Source organism: Talpa occidentalis, unplaced genomic scaffold (assembly GCF_014898055.3).
Source record: "Talpa occidentalis isolate TD23 unplaced genomic scaffold, MPIMG_talOcc4v2.1 talOcc4.3, whole genome shotgun sequence".
Lineage (NCBI taxonomy): Eukaryota > Metazoa > Chordata > Mammalia > Eulipotyphla > Talpidae > Talpa > Talpa occidentalis.
Window position 1 is genome coordinate 129,206,983 of NW_023603184.1, and position 25,382 is coordinate 129,232,364.

The window sequence follows — 25,382 nt, forward strand, 5'->3', positions numbered from 1 at the left end:
CAGCTGGGTCGGGCTTCCGGCACCCACTTCTGAGCCGAGCTCGCTCAGAAAGCAGTAGCCTTTCTTTATTTTTCCCCTGGGTGTTCCCTCCAGATTTACAAGAACAGTTCAGATCCACAAAGCATGCCTGAAATTTACTCAGAAATGAGGGAAGATGAGGCCAAGGTGGCCTTCTGCACTGATAGCCTAGATGTAGACAAATCAAAAGCTAAATTCAATTTAAACCACCTCAGGCAGAAAAAGTAATTGAATTAAACTTCCTCTAAATATGATAAGTTTGGGGGATCTTAAAGTCAGGCACAAAGAACCACGTTAGTGAGCTGCTGAGTAAATGGACGCAGAGAGCCCGAGGTGCCCCCGCCCACGGGAGTTTGATAAGCTGCCCATGCCTGCATCACTTTACTACCGAGGCTGAAAACTGATTAAGCTGCTTATGGAGCTCCAGGGGCTAATGGTCTGGCCACCAACAGCACCGTGCCACTGTTGTAAGTAAGCTGCTTGGCAGGTATGGTTTGATTATGACAAGGGGGTAGAAAAGAAAAGGAAAAAAAGACAGCAGGGAATAGGGAAGCTTTACAAGGCAGTCTTTCTCATGCCAGAGGAGACACGGCTCTGACACCCTAAAAATGAATGTGGAATTACGGATTCTTCTCCTCCTTCGTCTGGTCTCCAAATTAATTTTTGACAGACTTCCTCAACTAGAGGACTCACTTTGGAGGCCCACCCATTCTATTTTAAGTCACTTTTACAAGAATGTCAGTGTCTTGAAACATCCTGAGTGATTATCTGGGTTCTTGGATACTGCATGTAGGTAGCGTCGTAGAAAATTTGTAATGGGTATCTTAGCTAAATCTTCCGTTTGAGAACCACAGCCCATTAGTAGTCATTAAAAATTACTCCTTTCTACCCGACCAGCAGATCACTGATGCTTGATTATGCAGGAAAGGGCAGGCAGGACTGGGGGGAGGAAGAGGAGCTGATGTATGTAGGTTAAATGTGATACACTAGTGGAAATGAAAGCTGCAGTCTTTTCTCAGATCTCTAAATATTCAAAAATCATTTCTATCACTTAAAATAACTTTCTCACGGAGGAGTGAGGGGGGAGAGAGACAAAGTGAACACACCCAAAAATCCTGTTTAAGGACAAATAACCTGGAAGATAAATTCAGTCTTGAAAAATGACTAAAGAATCAGTTTTGAACACAGGTTTCAGGTTGACCTCATTCCTTTAGGAGTAAAACCAGCCCAGAGGAAAGCAATAACAGACAAAAGGACAGAATCACAGCAGTCCGAGATGTTCTGAAAGTTGTCACAACTGTTTTGTTTTTTAACTGCCTTTTGACCAGTAAGTGCATGTAAAGGAAAGTGATTTCATCTAGTGTCTAAAAGTGTCTAAGGAGAAAGCTTTTGATTTAAATGATTAACCAAAGTGTAACATATTTAGAAACTTAAGGCTGAACAGACAAAACTGTCAGTTTTCTTCCTGGCTGCTAATTTGGTCAACCATTAAAAGGACATGCACTAATAAAAATTGAAAAAGATCATTTTTGACTCTTATAAGTCATCCAACTGTTTGGCTCAGGCACAAGTCAGAAAGCTTCAAAGGCAGAAATCCAATGCCCTTTAACATCTTTCCTTGTACAATTTTTTTATTGAGATATAATTCACCTATCATAAAACTTACTTTTTTAAATTATACAATTTAGAGGGTTTCAGTGTTTCACAAAGTCATGTGACCATCACCATTTTCTAACTCCAGAACATTCTCCTCATCCCCCAAAGAAACCCTGACCACTAGCAGTCACCTAATTCCCTACTGGCTCCAGTCCCGGCACCCCCTCATCTACTTTGTCTCATGGGTTCACCTATTCTGTACATTTCATTTAAACAGAAACATAAAATGTGATTTTTCCCCTCTGATTTCTTTCAGCACGATCTTTTCATGGTTCCTTCTTCCCGCAGTGCTATCAGTTTTTAATGGTTAAATAATATTCCATTATGTGCATAGGCAACAGTTTGCTCACCATTCCCTAGCAGATGGCCATCTGGGCTGTTTCCATATTGTGGTTGTTATAAATAATGGTAGTCTGAACAATTGTGTACAAATTTCTCTGGGAACATGTTTTTCATTCTTTTGGGTATATACCCAGGAGTGGAACTGTTAGGTTGTTTGGTCTATTGTTTCTGATAGAAATTCACTAATTATTAGGGCTTGTGAAGAGAACTACCTCAAATGATGGCAGAATTCAGTGCCAAGATCATAATTAACAAAGAGACTTTCCCTAGGGAGAAAACAGAAATGAAAGGCCCCTCTGAGTGCTTACCTGTTGCAGATCGGCAAGGGAATATAGGTGGATTTGTTGAAGGAGGTATTCTCTGGGAAAAATTCTGGAAACAAGGACAGAAATAATAATGAACCACGGTGCTGCCATGACTTACTTTTTCTCATAAGTTTCAGTCTCAAGAATCCCCTTTCTCTGCATTCTCTCCTTCCCACCTACTTGTCCCTATGCCCTGAGAAACCTGTAGTATCTTTTTCCCACCACATCTTTGTCTTGACATAGACACTAACATAGAGCAAATGTTCAACCTTTGACTTCTCATGTAATCCAAGGTGCGAGGAGCACCACAGACTGTCCCAGATCTGAGGCCCAGAGAGTCAGGTTTCTTGTGCCAGCTGTGTCCTCTCAGGCAAGTCCCCAAAACCTAACTGGCTTCAGCTTATTCACCATTGAATGAAAGTGATTTAACTTTGTCTCTAAATACCCTTCCAGCTTCGTTATTCTTTCTCTAAATGAACAGATCTTGGAGCTAAGAATTAATTGCAGTAGCAGCCGTGTGTCTGTCTAGAGACTCCTCTGGTTTCCATGAATGAGGACAGCAGCATTGAACACAACATTAATGAACTCTCTTCTTACATGCATCATGATAAGTTTGAGAACCAAGTACCGACAGGAACAATGAGATGGAATATTTAAATTGTGATTCCCTGAAAGTCTAGTATCTTTGGCTACTGTCATTTCACTGTACCTGAATATATGACAGTGAAGGAACAGAGAAAAAACAGTGTATGTACAAGCAGACAGGTACAAGGTGTAGATGGTTAGAAAACAACACACATACATGCAAAACTCATGCTGGCATTCTGTCTGACTTATATGCTACTATGACGCTGTCTTGTGTCCTGAAGAAACCAATTAGTTACATTAACATGCCAAATACTGGGCCTCCCCGGTGGCGCAGCGGTTAAGCGCTGGGTTGCGAAGCTGCCCGCGGCCACTGCGGTGCCGGTTTGATCCCCGGCTGATCCCCGGCCACCGGAGGAGGGTCCCACATGGCGCGCAGACCTCTCCTGCCACCCGCTGCTCCCCTCAGCAGTGTACTTCGGTCCTTCTGCCTGCTCTGCTCCCCGCTCTGGCTCTGGTGAATTCTCTCACCCTCCCGCGCTTCTGACTGTACCCAGTGCATGTATAAACCAAACAAACAAACAAACAAACAAACAAACAAACAAACAAATAAATAAATAAATAAGACATGCCTCTAGAAAATTAAAAAAAAAAAAATGCCAAATACTGTGTCAGACAGCAGAAAGATAATTATGAGTAAGAGAGTCCCTGTATCTGAGTTAAAGCATAAAATCAAGTGAGAGGATGATACCTAAACTGATAGCTCATCATTTTTAGTCTCCATGTTGTATAGTTAACCATGGGGTACATATTTTGGAATGGTTTAACATGGTGGATCCTAACCTGGGCTGTACTAGAATCACGTGGAGAAGCTTTTAGAAAACACAGGGCATCAGCAGGGGTATAACCCAGAAGTCACTGTTAAAACAAAAACTATCCTGGTGATTACAGCAGTTAAGGTTTAGAACCACTGGTCTGATATCTAGTCCAACTCTAAATGCATTTTTCAGTCTTTCAATTAAATATGAATTACCTGACAAATCCCAGAGAATAAATCATCCTGAATCAGGTTTCTGTCCAATACTGAATAAGTACAACTATGTGTCAGCCAATAAACTAGGTCAGTGAAGAAAGGGCATTGAACCAGGTGGATAAAGTCCTTGCCCCATGGAGGACTGGCACAGGTCTATTTTAGTCTGGGTCTCCTGGAAAGTGCCGTGGGCACTGGAGAGCTCTGCTGACAAGTCCTGTTTCACCCATAAGAATGAGAACAGAAAAATATGAGGGACAAAAAGAGGATAATCTGAGAAAAGGAACACAGTTCCCGAGCTGGGTTCCCTTCAACTCTATTGGTTCAGGGCTGTGATAGTGCAGGAAGAGTATGGCCCTGTCCAGCTGGGCAGGGTATAGGGAAATTGCTCGGTTCTTTCCTGTGGGGTTAAACTTCCTTACAGAGAGGTCTCATTGTGGAAGGCATAACAGAGTTCTGTGAAGGACCATGAGATATATAACTAATGAGTTTTAGTGACAAATATGGCAAGTGACCTATCCCTCAGGTTGCCCTACAGGGTTAAGCACCAGTGAGAGGAGCCTACTTTGGGATTGGTACTTGATTTATACTGTTTCATTTAATTCTTGTAGCAGTCCTTCATGGTAAGTACAAACTTAAGAGGAAGCTGAGGCTTAGAGGTAAAGATGAATTGGTCCATGGTCACAAAGCTGGGATTCAAGGCCAGGTCTTTCTGACTTCAGAGGTGGGTATTCTACTCTCCTGAAGGGGGTTGAGTAAGCCATGTAATGTAACTATAAAATGTCTCTCATCAGTTAGATGTTTATTACTATTTAGGCCAGCAGCCATTGATACCTTTAAAAAGACTGAAGTAAAATTGGCTTATAACAACAAGCAACTATTAACCAGAGACACTACGAGGGGCGGGGGGAGGGGTAGAGAGTAGGATCAAAACAAGGGGGGGTGGAAATTGTATGGGGACTATAACCAAGATGAAAATGCATACATTTTGCAAAAATGAAAAATGATGTAAAAATATATATAAAATTAAAATAATAAAAATAAAAGCTGCAAAAATTGGCTTATAATATATAGATTTCAGGGATACAGTGTTCTAATACATCAATATATATATATATACTACATACGATGGCCACCACAAGCCCAGTTCCATCCTCCAGCATACAGCTGACCCCTTTTGTGTAACTTTGCACTGCCACCCTCCCTCCTTCCTTTTTGGTCACCACCATTTTGTCCTCAAGAGTCGAAGCATTTGTTTGCTCATTGTTTTATTGAAATCATAAGGTATTTACCTTTATTCATGTGACTTATTTCACTTAGCATAGTACCTTCAAGGCCCATCCATGTAATTGCAAACAGCAAGATTTATTTTTTTTAATAGCTAAGCAGTATTCCATTGCACATATATATACTACATCTACTTTATCCATTGTCAATGATCCATCTGTCAATGAGTATTTTAGATGTTTCCAAATCTTGGCTATTGAAAATAACACTGCAACAAACATAGGGGTGTATCCATCTTTTCAGATAAGTGTCCTTTGTTCTTCAAATAAATACACAGAAGCAGAAAAGCTGGATCCCATTGAATTTCTAGTCTTACTTTTAAAGGAACCTCCTATACTGTTTTCCATCGTGGCTGTACCTGCTTATAGCCCCACTAATTTACAAGGGTTCCCTTTTGTCTACATCCTTTTTTCCCCAAAGATTTATATAAGAACTGGGGTACAGTCAGAGGCATGGGAGGGTGAGAGAATTCACCACAGACAGAGCAGGGAACAGAACAGGCAGACGGACCAAAGACACTGCTGAGGGGAGCAGTGGGTGAGGGAGGAGAGGTCTGCCACGCCATGTGGGTTTCTCCCTGGCTGGCTGGGAATCAAACCCGTGCTGCAGAGGCTGCAGACAGCTTCACAGTGCGGCGCTCAACCCGCTGCGCCACTGGGGAGGCCCTTGTCTACATCCTTGCCAGCACTTGTTTCTTTTGTTTTAGTTTTTACAAGCAGGAGGTGGTATCTCATGGTTTTGTTTTCATTTCCCTAATAAGTGATGAGAACTATCTTTTTATGTCCCTGTTGGCCATCTGTATACCTTCTTGAAAATGTCTATTCAGGGGGCCTGTGGCGGGGCCCGGGGCCGTCTGGTCCAGCCCGCGCCCCGCGGAGGCCCTGCCCGCCGACCACGCGAGGCCGCCGGGGCGGGCGCCAGACCAAACCAACCAAAAGGTGTTTTTGGGAAAAAGAGAACCATCACATTGTATCTTTAAATCTACGTCAGAACAGCAGTGAGGTACGGACCCAGGAACTACAGGTCAGGTGTGAACTCTCAGAAGATGCTCGGCAGAGTTCACCGTCTCCACAGCCTAGAGGTCAAGCATGAGAAAGCCATGCCCCGGACGGACTACGCCAGAGCAGGCGTCCACGCTCGCCTCCGGGCCCTGCCCGGCCGTTCCTGGCTACGCACGCGAGTCGGCACCCCCAGGCGGGAGCCGCCGTGCTCGTTAGCACCTGCTGGCAGCGCTTAGCGGCCACGCTGACTGTAAACTTGAGGCCCACTTGAGTGCAGGCTCCCAATGAGCAGATGCCAGACCGCGTGGTTTACCCCTGACGGCCCTCTCAGGACATGGGCTACACCTGCTGATGCCGAGTTTAAGCGCTTACATCAGCGCACCATTGCCAAAGCAGATGCTCCCTCCGGAGAAGTACTAGTAGCCTTAAATCCAGAAAGTGAGAAGGGCCTCCCCAGCGCCCTAGCGGGTTAAGGCTCAGTGCCGTGGTGCTACCGCTGCTGCCTGAGTTCGATACCAGGCCCAGGGAGCCAACCCACGTAAGGTGCAGGGGGCCTCTACCCCTTGACCACTGCTCCCCAATGGTGTAATTCAGTCTTGTTCGCTCTTCCTGTGTGTCGCCCCCTCCCCATGTCTGTCCACTCCCCCCCCTCCCTCGTCTGTCTAATTCCCTCCTTCCCCCCACCCCCTCCCCACCCCACAAGACCAGGTCCAATGCAAACGTGTTGAAAACATCCGTTGAAACAGAAAACAAGGGGAGCTCATCATATGTGGAAGCAAGAACTCACAGCTAAGGTGGAGGCGGAGCAGTGTTTGGTTTACATTAAATGTTTTCAGCTGATTAAAAATACACACAAACCTTAAAAAAAGTCTATTCAAATTTTTTGCCCATTTTTAATCAGGTTTTTTGTTGATTTGTATGAGTTCTTCATATATATTGGATATCAACCACGTGTCAGATAGGATTTGTAAATATCTTCTTCCATAAGCTGCTTTTCCTTTTGATGGTTTCTTTCACTGTAGAAACTTTTTAGTTTATTGTAGTCTCATTTACTTATTTTTGCTTTTGTTTCCCTTGCCACTCGAGACAACCATAAAAGACAGTGCTATGGCCAGTGAGGACTTTTTTTAAGCAGGAAAGGGACATTGTCATGCCCACTTTCTGAAGACAGGGAAGGTGGAGACACTGCAGGCGGTGATAGTCCTGACAAGGTATTTGAAGGTCTATTCTAAGGTAACTACAAGGGGATAGTAAAAGGGGTGAGCTGTTGATTCTTCCAAAAGGTGTCTTGTATCTGCCAGTATTTAAAATGTGAGGAAGAGGAGAAAGGAATTTGAAGTATGTTGCTTGGGAGAAAGACAGTGATGTCACTGGTCAACACAGGACGGGCTGTTAGGGAACATGGTAAAAATCTTAGCTTTACGTGTGATTATAAAGGACTTGTGACAGCAAGGATGGTCTTTGGAAAGGTGGGACTGAAAGATGTGGCATAGTCAGGGGCACTTTGACATCAGTACAGAGGGGCTTTGGGAATGGAAGGAAGGGAACTAGGAGGAAACTCAACAGGAAGTAGATTGTGCACAGGGGTTGCTGTTTTTTCCTTTGCTACCTTATGTCTAGAACTATGTAAAGTATACTTTGGTGGTCTGCAGTTTTTCTCACACTTGGAAAATTGTTTTAAAAACAACTAGGATATTTGCATATAGTTGAATTTCTAACATTTCCTTATTTGTGAAATGTTAGCACCTTAACCTGGCTTCCCCAAGGTTAGCATCCTACATAACCAAGAGGCTTTGATCAAAACTAAGATGTGAGCTACTATATACATTATAGACTTTATTCCAATTTCATTAACAGAAAAAGGACATGAGTGAAACAATTAAAGGATCCAACCCAGAATACCAATGTATAGATTATAGGTTTTTTAAAAATGTTTAAACATTTACCAGAAGACTTGTGACCCAAACATGCAGTGAAGGAAACTTAATGGCAAATTTTTCAGTGGAGCTATGAGGGTAGCACTCATACTGGGACAGAGGATGTCTGAGTGTGATCGAATGGGGGAATAATCTTTTGCTTAATTGCTTAATAATAAAAATCCTTTAAATAAAGTAAACTGAAAGCAGTGTGACAGCAGGATTGAGAAACAGACAGGGAACCAAATAAGTGGGCTAGAAATCATTTCAAGATAAGCTTGCCTCTGCACTGGTTTCTGCAAACATAGGTCAGTGGGAGAAAGAAGCAGGTGACTACTATGAATTATAACAAGGACAAATGCAGGGTAGCACATCTATAATGTTTTGCTACTTAAAGTTTTTTCTGCTCAAAAATCCTAAAACTTATGCCTGAACACATACAGGATATATGAGTTATTTACAAACCTGTAAGCCAAATCATACTGCTGTACCCCTACTAGGTTACCATAGCCAGTCAGCAATCCAGTCAACAAATACTTATACAGTGTCAAAAATAAGCAGTGAGTTGTGTAGGGTGCTGGAGATGGAAATGTCATGAACAAGCTGATGAGCAAAAAAGGGAGAACATCTAGTTTTTTCTTAATGGGCTGAGTCCTTCCAAATTCTGTTCACTATCCTTCACACAGTAACTAACCAACTCTCGGGTATGGTTATCTCTAATTCTCCTTCAACAGGATTGTACAGTGCAAGTAAGTGATGTATTTAACGTTTCTACATGCGTAAATATTTCATGTATTTTCTCTTTGCCTGCAGAAGAGATCCTAACCCCCTCCAGCAGTCCCTTATCTGCTGGCTCCTCTCTATCACTCCTCAGTGTCTAATGCGATAATTTACATGAGGTCAGTCATAACAGACACAAAGAACTGGAAAATGCAATGTATGCAGAAAAGATAAAGGTCCCGAGCTTATTGTGTCTGGGGAAAATGTTGTGTCCAAGAGATTTAGTGATGGTCATAAAAATACAGACTTTTAAAACAGATAACACCAATCCGTTTTTCTTCTCTTGGGAGGACAGAAATTCTAGCATGACACCATGGAAGTCAAATAGGGAATAAACTTCCCAAGAAGGAAGACAGCTAGGTATTAAAATGTGTCTCTTATAGTGACACTTTAATGTAAATAAAAGAAAAAGATTTTTTGGGCAGTGATTTAGCCATAGGGACACACTTTTCAGCTTAGAGGATAGGGTTTTGAAGGGAGGGCCAGATAACTTGTGGCTTACTTCTGCTGTCAATCTGTTCCTCTTTCCCACTGCCTGTGTCTTCAAGGTAAAGTGAATTGGCAAGACATTCTTTGAATAGTCTGTAGCTAGGGTGTACACAGACTGGGTGTGCAGGGTAAATAATGACATGAAAACCAAGCCCAGAGATGCGCTGGCAACTTCCCATGTGGATGACCCCAGGCTTTTCCCTGCTGTGGCTTATTAAGTCCTGTGAGTTGGCCCCCCTGAAAGGGGCATTTTTGGAAATGAATGGAACAAGCAGGGAATCCCAGGGGCAAGTTCCCCTTAAACTCCATAGCAGGAGGGGAGGCTGAGAAACTGCAGGCCCAACTGCATGCCCTAGGTGTATGTGCAGGTAGCATTAAGCTGCCTTAGGCAGATCTGAGTAGAAGGGGACAGGACTCTGCTGGGGATGCAGAGGATGAATCTGAAGTCACTTCAGCGACTACTGGGGGAGCCATTCATGTCTGGAAGGCAAAGCTTGGTGTTCCCTTAAGACAGATCAACATTATTTTTCTCTTAATGATATTTAATAAAGAATGATTATTTGCATTTTGGGGTCAGATAAGTGACTGTGATCATAATATCTCCCATGAATTTAATGTAATGAAGTCCAATCTTATGAGTCTGAGAGTCTGAATTGTTACTATGGTAAGAACCTACAATCAAAACCTGCAACAAAACCTGACATCAGCATATAAATAAATACTGACAGGCATTGTGCTAGATCCTGGAGATTTGGAGATGACAATTTTTTAATTTCAATGAACATGCAGATAGTGGGGTAAGCAAACAGTGCCAGTTCCCAGTGAGAGTTCTGAGATGTGTAGGCAGGCGTGAGGGAATGCCTGCAAGGCACCTGGCCAGGAAAGGCACCAGAGAACTGGGGGTCAGAGAGCAGGAGGATGGGCAGAAGGGGAGCTGTGTGGGTAAAAGCATGGCGGTCAGAGCAAGCATTGAGCTTTCAGAGAACTGGCTCTGTGGGTTCTCTGTATGTGGGTACATGTTAGGAGGGGGAAGCTGCAGAGCATGAGCTTAGAAAGTTAGAATGTGGCCAAACATGAGAGGTCTTGAATGCCTTGCTGAAAGTCTACTCCCAAAAGAAGGGTGCCCCAGAAATGCAAGAGAATGGCATTGTGAGATTTGTGACTTTGAAAGATTATTGACAGTGGATTGGATGGGAGAAGAAACTGAAATGATGGATCCTTTTTTGATGAACTAAGTGAGAAATGCTGGGGGCCTGAACAGCATTTAGGATACCCTGGGGTTGGAGAGAATGGCCAACTACAAGATAAATTCCTGGAGCAGAATCCACAGGCCATGATGACTAACAGGGAGTGCAGGTCAGGGAGAAACCTTTAGTTATTCCATTTTCCGGCAAGTCCAGTAGATAAATGGCATTACCATTTGCTGACACAAGAATAAGGAAGAGGCGTCTCTTTCGGAGAAAGTTGTTGTGGCAGAAGCACGGAACTCTCTGCGGAATGTCTGGGTGGAGTCCTAAGCGCAGCTAGACAATGTGTGTGTCCCCAGCCTACGGGTGTTAGGTGAAGCCATGAGAATGCGCAGGCGCTCAGGACAACACAAACCAGGGAAAGAGAAAAGTCAGGACTCTGGCAAAGCAGCGCTATTTAAGGTGTGGATGTGGGAAGAGGGCTGGGAAGAGTTTGAGGACTTGCAAGGACAAAAAAAAAAAAAACCCAGAAGAGTCAGAGCTAGGAAGCCAAGGAAGGAGAGAATTTCAAGAGGGAATAGAAGAGGGCCAAAGCCTCAGACACAGAGGAAAGACCAAATAGAATCAGGAAGACTCACAGGAGGCCAGAAATGTTCCTGGGGATTTGGCAAACCAGAATTCATTAGTGACCCTAGACAGAATGGTTTCCGGGAAGGAAAAGGGAAGCCAGACTGCAGGGAGGTGAAGAACTGTGGAAAATTCTTTTAAGAAGCTAACTTTAAAGTAAAGGAGAAAAATTGGGCCATTGCTAAAGATGGAAATAGGACTAAGAAAGGATTCTTTTCTTAAAGATAGGCGAAACCCGGGCATATTTATATCCTAAAATGAAGAAGCTAGTGCAGAAGCTATAGACTAAAAAGTAGGGATAAATGACAGAGCCTGGCCTTGGAAAAACCCAGAAGAAATGGGATGTGGACCTGGCTAAAAGCTCTTTCAAATATACATGTTTGTGTCCATGCGTACATGCACACCCTTTCTGGATTTTAACTGAACTGCTTCATGTTCCGGCTAAAATTTCATATGAAAAGTTAATTTCTCCAGTGTCCCTTCAGAACTTCCTATGAGGATCTGAATGCTACACAGTCACTGAACGTTATTTGACTTAGGAATCCTTTGGTAAATAAGAGCTTTACTGCATGAGGTTGTTGCCTTTTGTTTTCTGATGAGACTGCTGTGTTTAGGATTTTCTGCACATTCTGTGACCTTGCTGCCCAGCAGACCTATTAATCATCAGGTCAGACAGCATTTCTCCAGCAGGCCAATAGCAAGGGCAGCCCTGCTTATGCCAATGCAAGTTCATCTGTTAGGTCCTGACACTAGAGCCAAAGGACAGATGTGATAAGGAGGGTCAACTCCACACTCCATTCACCATCAAAGGAAACCACAGCCCTGGCAGGCAGCACCACCAGGTTCTGACTCCAAAGAACAATGAAGAAACCTGCTGAAGGATCATGAGGACCAAAGAGCAGAATGGTTTCAGTGCCAAATTTTCCATTTTATCATTTTTTGAGTTGCCTGACATACTGAAAAGGTAACTTAGGCTTCATGTATAGATCGCTCTAATGAGAAAGGTGAGAAAGGATGAAATAAAAAAAAAAAAGGTTATGATTCAGAGGCCTTATATTATGCAGCTGGTACTTGGGGTTAAAAATGCAGAGATAATTGCTTATGAAATCAAGAGAAGTAGTCTCTTAATAATAAAAAAAAAAAAAAGCAGGGGGTTCTCATTCTATTTTGCACCAGGACACTAAGTTAAAGAAACCAAGACTCATTTAAAATGACTAATTTCTGAGACTTCAGCTCAGCTACCACCTAGAGCTGATGCTCATGGGAGAAAAAGGGACAAAGTAGACTCTGATGTAGACAGACCCTTTGCAGGATTTTGATAGATTTAATAACCTCACCATTTCCCTGAAGCTCAGTTCTCAGAATTGCACAACTGGCATTTAAAAACCCAATGATTAAAATAGGGGGGGGGGAAAGGTTTTTAATGGAAATATCTCAACACATAGAAAAGACTTTTAAAGACAGACACCCTGCCTCTCCCCCACCAGAACACCAAAAGAAAACCTCCAATTTCGATTCTAAATCATGAGTCTAAAGGAAGACTATGGAGAGAGGCACAGAAGTAACAATTTGAAAACTATTTATGCAGTATTACTGTGTTTTCCAGGAATATGGGCTCTGGGTTAGGTAATTTGTGCTGAGTATCAAGAGTAGTGGTGTCTTCCCTTTGGAGGGCACACACACTCACACAAAAATCAACAAAAAGCACTAAGAACTACCCCTAGGGAAATACAATTTGGTTTTCTTGATATGAGTTGCAAACTCTTCTTGAAGTAGTTACATTACTGGATGTGGACAGCACCCAAATGTCCAGCCATGCTCCCTGCTAATGGAAAAACAATTTTAAATCAAAGGCAGGTATTTCGATAGCAACCCATGTGGAAGAAACAGTTTCAACCATTTCTCTAGATAGCTCATTTTGCTAATCTCATTGGCTGAAAAAGTGGCAAGATTGTGTTGGATATTATATCTTGGTAGATATGGGAAATAAGGGTTTCATTTACCTACTCATTTGAAAAATGTGCTTAAGTTTCTTAGCAACAAAGAGCCTGGAGTAGAAATACTTGGGAAGTAATTTTGGTTGTGATTATTCTGGGGTCTGATTATAAAAGTGACAGATCATATCACAGTTATTATAGATCCTTGCTCAATCCTTACAGCATTTTTTTTTAACAGTTCAAAGACTATAACACTTTTCTTGCAATGACTTATTTTTTGTTGTCTCTTAGAAAATGATTTTAGATAATTTATGTATATTTTAATCTCAGAATAAGATAAAATCACTAAGTTTCTGAAGGATTTCTCAGTAGACAAAAAAGCTTGTGTCTATTATACTAAGATTAATATATAACTACTCAGTTTGTTTTTTTTTTTTTTCAAAGTTTACCAATCTGCTGAGTTTTGGATGACAATGTCTTTTGCAGACAAGTCAATAGCTCCCTTTTAAATAATTTTTAAAATCTGCTGAATGAGATCTCTGGAGAAAAATGAAGGGGAAAGAGCTATTAGAATAGGAGATTAGATGACTTGAAAACCATAGTTCTAGAAGTCATCCAAGGGAAAAGGAATTCTTGAAGTAGAACAAGAACAGTTGCTTTCAAAAACTATCAAAATGACATCCTGTGTTTTAGTTGTTTCTGAGTCCTGATAGTCTTACAGCTCATCTGATGAGACTAAAGCCCCAAATGCAGCTAATGACACTTTTAATTAGCTAACTGAAAATTAGCCATAAAGTCTGGCTAATGTTAAATCTTGCAGAGAACATAAAGAGGTGTATTCATGTACTGAGCTTAAAGAAGTGTTACCTATACACTTGAAGTGCTAATAAGTACTGGTCTTTAATGAGACTAATTTAGTGATATGATTACTAAAATGGGTTTATTCTTCTAAAATTCAAATATTAACCTGACTTTGTCAGCTAATAATTAACTGCACATTTAGATCAGATTTTGTTTACTGTGGAGATAGTCCTTATGTTGAGATACTCAGCAAGTCCAGTATGTGTAGATCTGTGTTTTAAGAACTAGGCTGCCTAAGAGACACTCTTAATATGTTAGCTTTCTCGATTAAGTATATTTGATTCACAACAGCATGCAATCTTCTCTATAACAGATTGCCCCTCTACCTAATGTCAGAATTTTTGGGGGTGTGGTCAGACAAGAGAAGGTGTTACTATTCAATATTCTCTCTCAGCTCATTAATAGCTAATGCAATCTTTTGTTCTTCCAACATCAATAGTATGAAGATGTGCTCACACCCAAAAACATCATATTTGTTCAGTGATTCATGATGTTTTACACAAATATTTACTGGCATAAAAATGTTCATAATATACTACATGTAAATGATAGGGTTATAAGTAGAATGTACAATATGAAACCATTTTCATGGGGACAACAACCTGCAGAGGAAAAAGTCCAGAAGAACATAGACCAAAGTGGTAGGATAATGGGTGGCTTCCTTTTTTCTATGAGAAACAGGATTGTTTGTCTTGGATTAAGAAAAAAGGTTTGACTAAATGAAGTGGGTAGAATCTTGGTAACAGTACTTCATTTAATTTGCTCAACAGATATTTACTAGCCCTCACTACCTGTCAGGTGCATTTTCAGGTCCTGGGGCCGTAGCAGTGAGTAAAAGAGATAAAAAGCCACACTCCTTCACAGCTTACACCCAGTGGGAAGAGCTGGGACACTGCATAGGCTGCACAACCTCCATATCCACACCTGGTGGCCTGGGAGAGAGACAGCATGCCATGCAATATGGTAATAAGCAGAGAAAGAAGACAGGAAGTGTGTGTGGGGAGGGAGAGAGGGGGGAGGGAGACACTGGTTGCCATTTTAAGTAGCGGTCAAGAATGCTTACAGAAAGACCTAAGGGAAGGGCTTCCCCGGTGGCGCAGCGGTTGAGCGCTGGGTTGCGAAGCTGCCCGCAGCCTCTGCAGCGCCGGTTCGATCCCCGGCTGCTCCCCGGCCACCAGAGGAGGGTCCCACATGGTGCGCAGACCTCTCCCGCCGCCCGCTGCTCCCCTCAGCAGTGTACTTCGGTCCTTCTGCCTGCTCTGGCTCTGGTGAATTCTCTCACCCTCCCGCGCTTCTGACTGTACCCAGTGCATGTATAAACGAAACAAACGAACAAATAAATAAAAAAACATGCCTCTATAAAAAAAAAAAAAAAAAGTTAAAAAAAAAAAAAAACCTAAGGGAAGTAAGGAAACAGACTATGCTGTTATCTGGGGGAAGATAAAATAATTGAAGCTCACATAGGAGTCTGCTTGGTGTGACTAGAACAGTGAATCTGGGTTTCAAAAAGTAGTGGTAGATGAGGGCAGAGAGGTAATGGGGGATGAGGCAGTATAGGGCCTTGGTTTTTCCTTGGAGTGAGAGGTGAAGCTACTTGATAGTTTGGATAAGCAATGACATTGTTTCATCTACGCATCAACACTAGCTTCAATCTTAACAGACTGAAGGAGGCCCAGTTACTGCAATAATCCAGGGAAAGATGACGGTGATTTAGACATGGTGGCAGCAGTGCAAGTGGTGATGAGTGGCTATATTTTGGAGGTGAAGCTGACAGAATTTGCTGATGGATTGGATGTGAAATGTGAGAGGAAGGTGTTTGGCCTCAATGGGATGGTTGGAAGTGCCATTAAGCCAGATGGGGAAGTCTGCAGGAGGAACAGTTTGCAATAGGCGTGGGATCAGGGATTTTGGAGCTCAGTTGTGGGCTATGTTGAGTTTGAGATGTTAGCAGACATCCAAAGGACACTTGAACCTTTGGGCTTATCCTTTCCTCCAGTGAATTTTCTACAAAGACAGCTCTCCCTGAGGTAACGAGGGAAGGAGTGGGAAGGGAATCTAGGTAAATGAGGTGACATTTATGAGGCAAGTATAAGCTGAGCAAGCTGCTAAATTCTCCTTACAGAACAGGAAGCATGAAAATCTAACAGGATACACACACACTTTCATAATTTTTCGGGTACTAAGATAAATAATGTTAATAAAAATGGCAATCTTTTTTTTCAGCTATTATTTCTTTTCAAATTATTTTTTTTACATCATTGTTCATTTTTAAACAATGTTGCTTCCCCCCCACCCCCTCAGGTATAGGCCCCATAGTTTCCTTTACCAATGCACCTGTGCACCATCACCTCCGTTCCCTGCTCCTCCCTCTGGTCCCTCTCCTTCCCATGCAGTATGTCTGATTTATAATCATCCGTTTTTGCTTTGTTGTGTTTTGTGCTGTTATTTTTTGACACTGATGTCTTATTTGGTTCCCCTATATTTGTGCTATAAGTGAAACCATCCGATATTTTTCTTTTTCCTTCTGGCTTATTTCACTGAGCATAATTCCTTCTAGCTCCATCCACATTGCTGCGAATGGCATGAGTTTATCTTTTTTGATTGCTGAGTAATATTCCATTGTGTATATGTACCACATCTTCTTGATTCAGTCATCTATTTTTTGGGCATTTGGGTTGTTTCCAGGTTTTAGCTATTGTAAATAGTGCTGCAATAAACATAGGGTGCCAGGTATTCTTGTGTCCTTTGGGTAGATCCCTAAGAATGGAATTGTCAGGTTGTATGGTAGCTCCATTTTTAGTAGACTGAGGAACCTCCAGGCAGCCTTTCACAGTGGTTGGACCAGTTTGCACTCCCACCAGCAATGTAGGAGAGTTCCTTTTTCACTACATCCTGACCAACATTTGTTGTTGCTTGTTTTTTTGATATGTGCCATTCTTACTGGTGTGAGGTGGTATCTCAATGTGGTTTTAATTTGCATTTCCCTGATTATAAGGTATGTTGAACATTTTTTCATATGCCTGTTGGCCTAAAAATGGCAATTTTAATGACAAATTCCTAATCATTCAGTCAGAACTATTATTGAGCATAATTATAACTTCAAACAAAATGTGGAAAAGTTAGGAAACAAAGTTAGGAAAAGATGGTTTAGAAGATAAATCACTTCTACTATTCTCTGAGATGCCCAAGTCAAGCTGTCAAATTGTTTCTGAATGGTTAAGCCAAGTATTAAACTTTACAAACAAGTAGGACCAAATGTTGCCCAAGAACTGACACAATTCTGTTTAAGCTCCTGGGAGAACAGATATACTATTGCTATTGGCTCAACTAGTGCTGGGAGAAAAATGAGTTTCAAATTATATCATAATAGAAACACTGGAATCATCAGGCACCCCAAATAACATCCTAATGATAGAGAATGGGAAACACTCAGACACCCACATTAATTTCTAGAATGTCTTTTCTGGACTGGATGATTTCACTCCAGCACTCAGAAGAGAAAATATGACTTAATCTGGATTTCTTTTTATTTTTTTAATAAAAATTTTTTTAAATTTAAATTTATTTTTATATTCCCCATACAATTACAACCCCCTTATTTTGACCCCAATCCCTCCTAATCTGGATTTCTGAAAAGCAAATCCAAACAGCTGGTGGGTATCTAGTGATGTTTTTAGAGTCCAAGAAGAAATGAGAAAAAATAGAGAAAAAATTCATCTGGTTTTTTTTTAATTCATTGTAAGTCTATTTGATGTTTAAAAATAGTTTGATTATGAGGTTGTCTGCCTATTCCTTTTTTAGTGTTCCTTTGTGAAATAATGGTGATAGATAGATGGCTAATTTTTTTGTTTTGGTTAAAGACAACTCTCTAGATATCGCTACATTTTTGCTTTAAATTGGCAGGTCTGTGAACAGTACTTTACTCATTTGGCAAAGGCCAGCCTAAGGAAGGAGCTGTTGTTAGTGCTGAGCCAGTTGTCATGCCTTGCTCTCCAGGGCTGGCTGAGTGGGCAGGGAGCACAGTCTGTCTGTCGGCAACCCCACCTCCCTCCTCAGGCACAGCGCTCTGTTCCACCTGCCTCTACTCTCTCCTAGATGACCTCAAACAAGGCTGCAGGAGAGCTAGAGTTCCTCTTAAAAGTCTAGACACCTCTGGTGCCACCATCCTCAGGACACCGGGTCTGAGCATGGACTCTGCTACTAACCAGCTCTATTACCAGACAAGTCACACAGCACTGTTGTCAGTTCTTCTTCTAAATATGACCTGTCCCACTTACCTAAGAAGGCTGTTGTAAATAACAAATGCTATGGGAAAGTAGTTTTTAATTGACAAAATTTTTAACTGACATAATTACCTTATATGGGTCCAGGCACCACCATGAATAAAGTAGACTGAGGATAAGAAAAACATGGCAACCATGTTTTAATACCAAATGGTATCGATTTGGGGAGACAACAAGAATAGCAGAAACTATGGTAACATGGAGAAGTCTGGTACTTAAAGCTGACTGCTGCTATCCAGGGATGAGGAAAGCCCTGTGTAATCAGAGCTTCTTATTTTCCAAGAGAAATGGGACAGAGCTTCATTTTATGTATGTGAGAAAACCCTGGATTATTTAAATGTTGGCAACCCTTTCACAACTTTAAAACCTGGTGGGAGCCATCTCTGAAAGGCCTAATAGAACATGCCTGAGGGCCAGATTTGGTCCTCAGGTGCCCAACTGTAACTTCTGACTTACACACATCCTGCTGTTCCAGTGTTTAGTGGGAGATGTCGGGCTGGGGCCCCTCCAGCAATTCTGAGTGTCCTTCCAAAGACTTCACTAGAGGCTGCTGATCTGGAGATGTCCTGACAGTACTGTGAATGCCAAGATTTTCTAGAGTTCTGCATGTATCTTCACAGGTGGACATTGTAAATAATTCTTCTTGTGAAAAGTTAGCTAGGCCTGAATCTAACCCAGCAGGGTCACCATCTGGGAGTCCTCAGAAACAGTGAATTGTCAGCACTGTAAACATTTTAGGCTTCATGGAAGACACTGACTTTTTCTAAACTAATCATCCTTGCCAGTCAAGATTTGAGGTATGGGTTCAAGAACAAGGCGTTCATTTAACAACAATAACAAAAACAGTGAGGATGAAAACCGGAGGGTCATTATAATGAAAGGCCTAAAAGCAAACTGTGACTTCCCTAATAAGGCGACAACCAAAGCTGGCTCCCTGGCGGTCGAGCGCCAATACGATTAATCAGTCTGTTTTCAGTTTTCTCACGACAGCAATATTAACAGTTTGCTTTATTCTGTTTATATGGCGCTGACAGGTCTTCAGCATGTTGGGCCTACTTGCTGGAGATAAATGGTTACTCTTACACTGAGGTAAAACCAGGAGGGTAGAGAATGCCTTTTATGACTAGATAAGAACTGGATTCCCTAGCTCTTTTTTGTTTGCACATTGCCCATCAACTCCTCCCTCTTTTAATTTCTATTAAGGATATGTAAGATTAGCTGTGTCTAGCAGGTTCTTCTCACTGTTTAAACTGCTCCACTTCAGATGATGTATTCCCAGGTGAAACAAGGGAAACCTTAAATATTGCTTTTGGATAAGCTTATCCTCTAAATGTACTGTTTTGCGAATTTTGTCTTTAAAAAATTCCATATACAAGTGAGACAGGTAAGAGGTAGCTTTGGTGATAGGAATTTTAGCATATGAGCTAGGCAATGGTTATTTTTTTAGACACTGAAGAAGGCAGAGTTGATATTAAGCATGGCTTAACTGCAAGAAGTACAGCCAATCCAGAATGTCTGTTGGACATATTTCACAAAATGTGATTAAACAATCCTATTTTGATGTAAAAGATTTTAAATAACTTGAGAAAATCAGACCACCTCCCCCTCCAAAAAAAATATTTTGTAAGTGGTACACTTCCCCTGTGCCAGGCTGGAGAGAAATGGCAATCCTGAACATTAATAGCATATGTAAATATAGAAACCCCAAAACAACAACAACAAAACCCTTAAAAATCAACATGCCTCCTCTAGGATTCTGTAGGAACCACCATCTCATTCTTTGCTCCTAAGGAGCTTCCTGCTTCACTCATTTTTATCAACAACTACATGGGTATGTTTATATTGTAGATATAGGAACTGCAGGCCCTGGGCTAGCCAACTCCACATTTCTCCTGATATAGTAGCTGAAATAAGGGATTAATTCAAGGGCGATCCTTTAAAAAAGATTTTTAAAGCCAGAGACAGCATTCTAGGATTAAGAAACAATTACTGAGTGCTTACTATGTGTAAGCACCCCAGTTGTAAAAACCCATTTAACTCCATAACTGAATGCACTGAGGTAAGAACTGGTTGTGATTGAGATGTAAGATATTTGAGACAGTAGCACAATATACTGGACTAGATCTGGGCAAATCTTGAATTCCATACTTGGAATAATTTGCCTGATGTATAAGATTGGATTGGAAGGAACAGAAACCAGTTATATGCAAATGCAATAGTCCTGAAAGTCCAGCAGTGGGGCACTGGAAGTGAAAGACAGATTTCTGGAGTTACCCCAGAAACAGAAGCAATAAATCTTTTTTGATGGATTCCATTTGTTCATTCAACAACTGTTTTCCAGGGTTGCGATGGGTCAGATATTGTGCTAAGTGACAAAGGGAAGCAGGAAAAGAGAAGATGACTCCTTCAGTGGTCCCAAGTGACGCTGCAAGAGGTAACTGTCCACTAGAGATCCCTCCCCCAACCCCCTCCTTCTATGCTGACTCAGCACCTCACCTACTTCGTGCCAGCCACAGAACTACATAGTGATCATGAACAAGTCCGGGAAAGGAAAAAAAGACTAGTGTGTTTGGTCTCATAGCCATGGGAGTGCTCTTTGTAGAACTTCCATTCCTTTCCTGGTGGTCTAGCCATAAGGCCAAGTACACGGTGGTAAACCACGAGACTGCTGGAACAGCGTAGGTATTCTTAGCCATCCATATGAAGAGATGAACTCCTATTTAATTTCTAAATATGTGACCTGATTTGGCATATTTAACCAAAGCAAAACATCATTTGAGGAAAGTATCTAAGATGATTCCTATGTGTAGATTTTAATATCATCTAAAAATACAGGCTCAGGAAAAACAAACTGAGCAAAGCCAGAAGGTACTGAAAATAACAAATCTACTTTGAACATTAGAATCTTATACTTAGTATAGCTGGTAAATGAGTTTGAAACAATGCTGTTGGCTGCCAGGGAAAGCCCTCATCTTTCAAAATTGAGATTTGCCTAGGATTTATATAAGAATAAATCCTAAGCACTTTCTAGTGCTTCCTGAAAAATAGCTGGGTGATGGGATGACCACTGCTAAGGAGTATTTTGTTTTGTGGCAGATGCCTTTTCATTTTATGAGAGCTTGTCTAGATATTATGTATCCTACACTAACTACATTTATTTCTTTTTAAAATATCTTCAGATGCCTGGGGGTTATGTCCTTTTCTTTGGGTCTAAACCTAGATCTCAAATAGCAAAGTATTAGTATTTGCCAGAAGATTCTTACCCATTTAGGCTTTCCTCCCCAAACCATGACTAATGACTGTTTTTGGTCATTTCTGTCAGAAGAAGAAAACTGAAAGGTGTTTTTAGGGACGTATGAACACCACCAATAATTATTTCAAGTATAAAGCTAGTTTGTATATATCGAGAGTGAGAATTCAAACGCCAGCTGAACTGTAAAAAGAGGAGGCACACTATAACCTTGCTGTTATTTTGAGGATTTGCCTGTTCTATGAACGTCGCGATGGCTAAGCTATGGAAAAGGCTGCACCAAGGGTAACAAAAGGCAGAATCCTGGGCCTAGTGCTTTTTTTTTTTTTTTTTTTTTTTTTTTTTTTTTTATAGAGGCATGTTTTTTTTATTTATTTATTTATTATATTTGTTTGTTTTTTTTTTTGTTTATACATGCACTGGGTACAGTCAGAAGCGCGGGAGGGTGAGAGAATTCACCAGAGCCAGAGCGGGGAGCAGAGCAGGCAGAAGGACCGAAGCACACTGCTGAGGGGAGCAGCGGGTGGCAGGAGAGGTCTGCGCACCATGTGGGATCCTCTTCCGGGGCCGGGGAGCAGCCGGGGATCGAACCGGCGCCACGGAGGCTGTGGGCAGCTTCGCAACCCAGCGCTCAACCGCTGCGCCACCGGGGATGGGCCTAGTGCTTTTTAATTCCAATTCTACCACCTGCATCATTTATCAAGTTTGTTTCTGTATGGAGAGTAAGATTTTCTACCTACTTATTTCCCATTGGAAATGTTTTAAAACTATAAGCATCTTTGAAATATTTAATTTTTTAAAATGACAAACAGGAATTGAATTCAGGAAAAAGTATAAACACTGCATGAGTGATCAGTGAGGGCACTGCTATGATGCCATCTCAGGAAAACCTGTGAGAGAAGTCCTCACTGTTGTGGGAACTCAACCCACGGTTAAAAACCTTCTCTTACACTGAGATATTATTTTCATTTTGTTTGGCTTAACCAGATACAGGACCTTGGTGGAAAAAGTCAAAGATGAGCCCAGAGGGAGAGCCACAGAATTCGAAACAGCCGGCCTTGGAAAAGCCCTCGTAGACCATCTAACCACGCTCCCAGGGCAGGAAAGAAAAACAAACTGGAGCCCACTGACATTTATGACTCTTACCTGCGGCGCAGATCCTCAGCCACTGCTGCCCGGCAGCTGAACAAATAGGCCCGAAGCGACTTCAGCCGCTGCCGCAGCCGCACCACCGCAGCCAGCGGCTCCGCATGGAGGTACAGCATGGGGTTCTCCTGCTGGATGTCAATCAGGGGCTCTTCGTACACGTACTCCAGAAACTCTTTGGCCTGCTTAGACACCTGCAAAATAAACTTCCTCAATCAGTTCTGGTGAATTAGTCAGCCTCCCAAAAACTAGGAACCATAGCTTAAGTATCAAAGTAGTATTTTCTGAACACAGTCAAATGAGAAAACTGATAATTCAAATATAGATTCGGCCTTCTCTTTTAGAGCTTCAACAGGTAAAAGTATTCTGAGCACTGAATGGAAGTCATTAATTCTGTTTCTTGATTATGGTGGTGATTATATAAATCTGCAAGAGAGGTAAAATGACACAGAACTTTTCAGATCAGGTATACCAATTGTCAACTTACCATTCGTTATTTTGTACGATATAGTTATTACCTATGCTGTAATCTCAGGTGGGGGAATCTGGATGAAAGACAGCCAGGTATTCTCTGCTAACTATGCAGCTTCTTGTATAAATGAAGTAGAAAAAGAATTAGTTAAGATTTCCTTACAGCACTTAATATTGTTTGATTTAAAATCAATTCCCTGATTTTAAACACTACATGTATATGTGCATTTGTTTGTATATTCTGTAACATTTTTTTTGATAAATAGCCACTTAAATAAAAGGTAAGATATCTACATATTACAAAGTTCTAAAGGAATACAGGATATCTTGAATAATCTGACTGCAGAAAAAACAGGGTCAAATATACACTTTGGGCAGAAAGGAGTAGCTTTTATCAAAACAACTTTGAGCTTGAGCCAACTCTCATCAACAAGTCCATCTAACTCTATGTTCACTTAGGGTTGTAAATGACAAGACCATGAAAGTAGATCTTAAAATGCCATGGTTATGAAAAGAAATAGTGCATTGGAAACAATGCATCCAAGATATACAGGGAATAGCTTAAATAATACATGAAGGTAATTTTTTGGAATCTTTACTGATACTGAGATGTGGATTGGCTAGTGAGAGTTGGCTCAGTTTCTATTTATGGAAAGCAAAACCTCTCCCACCAAAATCTCTCTAGCACTGGGAATAAGTTCAGGAATTCAACAAAAACAAAACAGCTTATTAAAAAGAAAACTGAAAACCACTTATTGACTATCAATGAAGATAGTCTCTACCCTCAAGGGATTCATTTAGCATGAGACAAATATCTAAAGCAAAAGATACATGTTGCACATAAACTATCTACAAAAGAAGTATAGATGAGATTCACTAGTAGTTAATGGGGAGGAAGCAACCATCCTGGGGGTCAGGGGGTTAGGGAAGGCATGGCAAAGCACATAATACTGGCTGAAAATCTAAACAGAAATTCACTTGTTGGGAGAGAGTATAGTTAAGCACACAACCATGAGAACACATCAATATGTATACATGTGCTAATTAAATGTATGACAATTATAGGTTGATTAAAAATTTCTTATACATGTTTATGAAATTCAGCATTTTCTTGTAAAATGCATACAAAAGTTCATGTTTCATTTTTGAGGTAGCTGTTATATCATGGGATCCACTAGGGTCCTATGGAGTTAGTGAAGTTATATACTTAATGTGAATCCACCTAGAGTTAGCCATAGACTTTGACGATTTAACCAGCTTGGAAATAACACTCTAAAGGGCTAAATTATGCCTCCCTGTGAGGTTCCACTCAGGCATGACAGACACTGTAGCCAGCAATAAGCATTCAGTGGAGAATAAAACAGGTTTGGCCCTGTCCTTAGGTGGCTTGTATTCTGTGGGGAAAGACAGAATTGGACTTACAAAATATTTTATCATGGTTAAATATTACATTTCTTAAGTGAGGAAACTGCGAATGGTATTCTGGGTAATGAAGCACAATCCACTTGAAACTGTTGCTGAAAAATGATGTATAGTACAATTCAATTAGTCTTCTGGCTCTACTGAGCAGTGTTTATACTGAGTCAGGCCCTGCTGAATTAGGTTAACAATGCTACCTTTTAGTAGGTGAACAGAAGGACAAAGGGCACTGGCCAAGCTCCCAGGCCTTAAAAGGATTCTCTCTTCAGGTGGTACTTAAGCCCAAAAGGGGAAAAAACATCTTTTAGAGAGACAGTAAAAGCAGTGAGACAAATGGGACCCCACTACTAACAGCAATCCTAAACTGAAATTGCTAAAAACAAAACAGCTAGTTTCAGTAACATCTAAGGTTCCATTTCATAGAACTTATTAACCAGCGTTACAAACACAAAACATACTGTGACAGTGGCTACCTCAGTATTTGAACAAATCCCTGACATGCTGAGCTAATGCTTGTTTTTTTGAAAATCGACCACTTACACCAGGCAATGGAATTTGGGGAGGAACTCAATGTGGCATGAAATGCTAATTTTGCAAAATAAGAGTACTCTCTCCCCACTGATTCCTAAGTTCTATATGACCTTCCATACAAGTATGGGGATTCTACTTTCACACCCAAAACTGCAATTTGAAAGTTTGTTTTATTAAAGAAAATGTTACTATATTAGGGAAAAAAGTCAGCAATAACCTGTGTTACAGTTTCTGTGAGAGTTTCTTGACACTATAAATATA

At 41.2% G+C, this 25,382-nt stretch overlaps 1 protein-coding gene and 1 long non-coding RNA gene across 5 annotated transcripts in view; one reads left to right on the plus strand and one right to left on the minus strand.

The window, feature by feature from the left end:
* Positions 1–23,331, plus strand: part of LOC119256153 (uncharacterized) — a 51,868-nt gene extending 28,537 nt beyond the window's left edge. Inside the window, exons 2-3 of the long non-coding RNA XR_005127645.2 lie at positions 20,646–20,738; positions 22,542–23,331. This is a non-coding gene — a long non-coding RNA (uncharacterized LOC119256153). The remainder of the gene's footprint in view (positions 1–20,645; positions 20,739–22,541) is intronic.
* PLEKHM3 (pleckstrin homology domain containing M3) overlaps positions 1–25,382 on the minus strand; it is a 181,556-nt gene that overhangs the window by 75,169 nt on the left and 81,005 nt on the right. For all 4 annotated transcript variants that reach the window (XM_037523938.2, XM_037523939.2, XM_037523940.2 and 1 more), the window contains exons 5-6: positions 22,701–22,894; positions 2,325–2,388 (exon numbers count right to left, since the gene is read on the minus strand). In XM_037523938.2, coding sequence (XP_037379835.1) covers positions 2,325–2,388; positions 22,701–22,894 — 258 coding nt within the window. The remainder of the gene's footprint in view (positions 1–2,324; positions 2,389–22,700; positions 22,895–25,382) is intronic.